The sequence below is a fragment of the Neoarius graeffei genome, chromosome 16, assembly GCF_027579695.1.
Source record: "Neoarius graeffei isolate fNeoGra1 chromosome 16, fNeoGra1.pri, whole genome shotgun sequence".
In the NCBI taxonomy this organism is placed as follows: Eukaryota; Metazoa; Chordata; class Actinopteri; order Siluriformes; family Ariidae; genus Neoarius; species Neoarius graeffei.
Genome location: NC_083584.1, coordinates 44,353,719 through 44,359,718, shown reverse-complemented (window position 1 = coordinate 44,359,718; position 6,000 = coordinate 44,353,719). Strand labels below are relative to the sequence as shown.

Sequence of the window (6,000 nt, the reverse complement as noted above, 5' to 3'; positions counted from 1 at the left end):
GCGCTTCACTCGCGCGCTCTGTGAGCTGCGCAGGACCGGGGAGTGCGCACCCTCCAGAGGGCACTTGCTGTTCAGGGCGGAGTGATTTGGAGTGCAGGATGCCTGCGGAGCCGAGCCGCTGAGGAGAAATTTACACATTACATTTCAACTTACGTGCCGTCTAATTAGTCATGTGATTAGCGTATCCGTGTATTGGCGTTGCTGTGTGCACACTAATCTCATCTCATCTCATCTCATTATCTCTAGCCGCTTTATCCTTCTACAGGGTCGCAGGCAAGCTGGAGCCTATCCCAGCTGACTACGGGCGAAAGGCGGGGTACACCCTGGACAAGTCGCCAGGTCATCACAGGTGCACACTAATCGTTTTTAAAAACGTTAATCTGATGATCCGCTGATACGGTCTAATGTAAACCCCACCTATGTGTCAGCCCTGTGATGACCTGGCGACTTGTCCAGGGTGTACCCCGCCTTTCGCCCGTAGTCGGCTGGGATAGGCTCCAGCTTGCCTGCGACCCTGTAGGACAGGATAAGTGGCTGCAGATGATGAATGGACATAGCGGCATGGTGGTGTAGTGGTTAGCACTGTTGCCTCACAGCATGAAGGTTCGAACCCAGCAGCCGACGGGGGCCTTTCTGCGTGGAGTTTGCATGTTCTCCCCGTGTCTGCATGGGTTTCCTCCAGGTGATCCACAGTCCAAAGACATGCAGTTAGGTTAACGTGGGGTGGCCTTGGGCTGAAATGACCTTGAGCAAGGTACCTAACCCCTAACTGCTCCCCGGGTGCTGTAGTATGGCTGCCCACTCTGTGTGTGTGTGTGTGTGTGTGTGTGTGTGTGTGTGTGTGTGTGTGTGCGTGTGTTCACTGCTTCAGATGGATTAAATGCAGAGGATGAATCTCACTGTGCTTGAAGTGTGCATGTGACAAATAAAGGTTTCTTCTTTCTTCTCTTTCTTCTTCTTCTCAACATGCAAACTCCATACAGAAAGGCCCCAGTCGAACCCAGAACCTTCTTGCTGAGAGGCAACAGTTACCCACTGCACCACCATGCCAATTATTAATTGTAGATCATTTGTTTTAAAAGCCTATTTTGTTAAAATCAAAATTCTCTACAAGTGCCTCCAACCGTATTGGACATCACATAAAGAAGCTCAGTGTTTTTATTCTTTATAGTCGAGGCAACACCAAATATTAATTGGGGTTATGGTTGGGGCAATATTTTAAAAGCAGTGTCTAAAAAACACACTGTGTTGAAACAAACTTACTCAAAATCCCTCACTGTGTATGTTCTATATTAAATTTCATGAAAGATGCCAGTAATTCTGGAGTTGACTGTACAGACGACTATGATGTTGAAGAAGCTATTTCATGTTTCATGTTTAGTACACTACACAGGGAATCGGAAGCAAATTGGTATTGCTCTCTGTTTATCGCCGCCACTAGCAGTTCTACGTTCTTACATCGTTTAGTGAGAAAGACGACAGCATTTTCAACACATGCTACATGAATGAAGATTATAATCTGTTTTCAGGGACTGTAATGAACGGCACTTTAGGCAATATCAATCAAACTGTTCAACTGCTTGACTGTGACTTTGTGCTGAATCTGTGCTATGTGCTGTGTCAGGGATATTTGACAGAAAACAGAAAAACTTTTGCTCACTTCGTATTCAAAGAACTTCCAGAAAGAGTCTTTTGAAGTTTGGACACACAAAATGCTTTTTTGTGTGAAGGGACTCATGAAGAGCTTTTGTAATATATTTTTTAAATACATTTTTATTTTAAAATGCAACCTTTAAACACAATGCCCATTTTTAAAGCTTTTGTCTACAGATATTCACTGCTCTGAGCTACCAGTAAATGGTACGCTTTAATTAATCAACAGAATATTCATGAGCATTCAGCTAAACCTCTATTACCATACTGTAATAATAATGGCAATCAATTAACAACAGGTTATGTGGTCCCTGCCCCTGGAGCATACACACACCCTCCTGTTATTCTCATCTCATTATCTCTAGCCGCTTTATCCTTCTACAGGGTCGCAGGCAAGCTGGAGCCTATCCCAGCTGACTACGGGCGAAAGGCGGGGTACACCCTGGACAAGTCACCAGGTCATCACAGGGCTGACACATAGACAACCATTCACACTCACATTCACACCTACGCTCAATTTAGAGTCACCAGTTAACCTAACCTGCATGTCTTTGGACTGTGGGGGAAACCGGAGCACCCGGAGGAAACCCACGCGGACACGGGGAGTACATGCAAACTCCGCACAGAAAGGCCCTCGCCGGCCCCGGGGCTCGAACCCAGGACCTTCTTGCTGTAAGGCGACAGCGCTAACCACTACACCACCGTGCCGCCCCTCCGGTTATTGGATACTACCAATACACTATACACTCACTGGCCACTTTAATAGGAACTTGTTCTTGAGTCTAAGATTCCTGTTCTTGGCTGCAGGAGTGGAACCCAATGTGGTTTTCTGCTGTTGCACGCTGAGATGCTTTTCTGCTCACCACGGTTGTAAAGAGTGATTATATGAGTTACTATATCCTTCATGGCAGCTTGAACCAATTTGGCCATTTTCCTCTGAGCTCTCTTTTCAACAAGGTGTTTGTTTCCACCCACAGAACTGTCACTCACTCTGGGTTTTTTGTTTTCGCACCATTCTGTGTAAACTCTAGAGACTGTTGTGTGTGAAAAGCCCAGGAGATCAGCAGCTTCTGAAATACTCAAACCAGTCCATCTGGCTCAAACCAACACCCATGCTATAGTGAAAGTCACACTTCGAGACCACAATTTTTTCTCATTCTGATGTTTGGAGTGAACATGAACTGAAGCTCTTGATTTGTATCTGCGTGATTTGATGCATTGTGCTGCTGTCAAGGGATCGGCTGATTCGAGAACTGCATCAAACAGCAGGTGGATGGGTGTTCCTAATAAAGTGGCTGGTGAGTGTATATACAGTAGTGCTGAGTTAAAACAATTCAAAAGACAAGCACTACACTGTAGAGATGATCTGGCATCAGAACAAATTGTTCAGCGAGTATAGGCTGTTGTCTGACTATTGCATACTTATCAAAATGAGCAAACAAGTGAATAATCTTCAAGGCTGAAAGACTCTGATTGCTTCTGGATGGATGTCTGAGTGCTGCAGCGTTCCCACACACACTAAGCCTTGCTTGCATACATTATTCATGTATCTTATTATGAGGAACAGAGCAGATTTATGTAGTGTGGCGTGATTGTTTGCACAAGTAATTCCAGAGGAACCAAGTGAAAAGAGCTGGTCCTTATGTTCTAAGCTTAACAAGTCAATATAATAAAACTGCTTATATTTAATCAACTGTGAATTTCCATATCACAGCACAAAGATTGTGCAACACTACCATCTTCTGGTTAGAACACGTTATTCTCCATCAAGCCAAACAAATCAGTATATAGTTCACACTGCACATGTACAGGCGGCGCGGTGGTGTAGTGGTTAGCACTGTCGCCTCACAGCAAGAAGGTCTTGGGTTCGAGCCCAGTGGCAGACGAGGGCCTTTCTGTGTGGAGTTTGCATGTTCTCCCCGTGTCTGCGTGGGTTTCCTCCGGGTGCTCTGGTTTCCCCCACAGTCCAAAGACATGCAGGTTAGGCTAATTGGTGGCTCTAAATTGACCGTAGGTGTGAATGGTTGTTTGTCTCTGTGCCAGTCCTGTGATGATCTGGTGACTTGTCCAGGGTGTACCCCGCCTCTCACCCATAGTCAGCCGGGATAGGCTCCAGCTTGCCTGCGACCCTGTACAGGATAAGCGGCTACAGATAATGGATGCACATGTACATTTTATTATGTAGATTCTTAGACCAACTCAGAATAAATGAACTATTGTGTGGCATGAATATATTTTTAACCCCTTAGACTCCTGGCTTATTCATCTGACAGTATATTTTTCAATAACTCCAGGTTTTTCAGTCTGTCCTCATTGACAGCTTCTAGTTCAACGCTGTAAGACATTATCAGATTAGACTATAAGTAACAGTAAATGATTTGTTTTCCATTTACAGATAGAAAACCACGTGTAATAAATGTTTAAATGTTTTTTTTTTAAATTAATGTATACACGACCGTCTTTGCAAGCACGTGAACATGAAAAGAGCTTATAAAAGCAATTTAGATACAGAAACATTAATGAAATCCATAAAATATACAAAAAAGCTTTTATTCATCAAGGTTCACATTCAGTTGCTTTTGCAAAAAAATAAAAAATAAATAAATAAAAAAGGTCCAACATTTATAATCCACAATTAAAGACAACACAGCTTTTCATTTGAATATTTTTAGGCTTCAACCTTTATCCAACTGATCGTCAGCTGAAGGCAAGAGGAGAACATCAAGGCAGAATTCACAGGACATGAGCCACACAACTTCCTTCTGAAGCTAGATATGTACCTTCATATAACATACATGAACAACACAATGAAGCATACATACAGGTCTTTAGTGTTGGCAGGAATTTCCCCTACTTTACTACATTCATAAGTGCACTGCATTACAGCTGGGACAACAAACAAACAAACAAACAAACAAACAAAAAAACCCGTGGTAGTGTTTTTGAATGGCTACTTGTGGAATTTGCTGAGAGAAATTGGTGTAATTGGTGAATACGTGTTGCATGGCACTAATACCCCTGGGTGAAGTTCAAACCCGTTTCTGAGTGGAAGCCTGAGCCTGGGGCAGTGAAACGGTAGGCAGCGTAGGCAACTACAGATCCCAGCATCAGTCCAGCCATGTAGGACACAGTCATGGTGTTTCCTGTAGAAAACAGCAGGGTTTTAGAAATTATTGACATAGTAATCAAATATTCCATGCACTGAGAGGCTCCAGTTGAAATTATGGATTCTCTTCAGTGACTGGCATAGCACTATTTTCTGAGGAGCGCAGCCCAGAAGAAAATAGTACTATATGCCAGTCACTGAAGAGAATCCATAATTTCAACTGGAGCCTCTCAGTGCATGGTATATTTGATTTTTATTCTATCCACATTCACTAGATATGAGCAATCGTGTGCTATGATTGGCTACTCGACTACTAGGCTATCAGCTCATATACCGTGAGTAGAGAAAAACAAAATGGCGGAACCTGTTCCTGAACCAACCGAGGACGAAATAAAAACTACTCGAAAACAAAACCCAAAAAAATACAAAAAAGCAACAAAATATGGGATAAAAGTATTTGATGGTAAGAACATTTCATCTCATCTCATCTCATTATCTGTAGCTGCTTTATCCTGTTCTACAGGGTCGCAGGCAAGCTGGAGCCTATCCCAGCTGACTACAGGCGAAAGGCAGGGTACACCCTGGACAAGTCGCCAGGTCATCACAGGGCTGACACACAGACACAGACAACCATTCACACTCTAATTCTAAAGTCTAATTCTAATTCATCCATCCATTATCTCTAGCCGCTTTATCCTGTTCTACAGGGTCGCAGGCAAGCTGGAGCCTATCCCAGCTGACTACGGGCGAAAGGCGGGGTACACCCTGGACAAGTCGCCAGGTCATCACAGGGCTGACACATAGACACAGACAACCATTCACACTCACATTCACACCTACGGTCAATTTAGAGTCACCAGTTAACCTAACCTGCATGTCTTTGGACTGTAGGGGAAACCGGAGCACCCGGAGGAAACCCACGCGGACATGGGGAGAACATGCAAACTCCACACAGAAAGGCCCTCGCCGGCCCCGGGGCTCGAACCCAGGACCTTCTTGCTGTGAGGCGTCAGCGCTAACCACTACACCACTGTGCCACCCTTTTCAGGAATTATTATTATAGCATTTTTCACAAATTGATACTGTGATTCCACCGGGTTGTTTACATTCTAAGCAGAACTGATTTTGTCAGACGTTTTGTATAAAGTTTTTATTCATCGAATTTGCAAAAAATAAAAATAAAAATGCTCTGTTTCTCAAAATCCAGTGAATGTGGGTAGAATAAAACAGTTATTCCCCTC

The 6,000-nt window shown here is 43.8% G+C and overlaps 1 protein-coding gene across 1 annotated transcript in view; it reads right to left on the bottom strand.

Moving 5' to 3' along the window:
• Positions 1 to 4,275: 4,275 nt before the first annotated feature.
• slc29a4a (solute carrier family 29 member 4a) overlaps positions 4,276 to 6,000 on the bottom strand; it is a 65,493-nt gene continuing 63,768 nt past the window's right edge. The window contains exon 12 of the mRNA XM_060942113.1: positions 4,276 to 4,796. Coding sequence (XP_060798096.1) covers positions 4,663 to 4,796 — 134 coding nt within the window. The 3' untranslated portion in view covers positions 4,276 to 4,662. The remainder of the gene's footprint in view (positions 4,797 to 6,000) is intronic.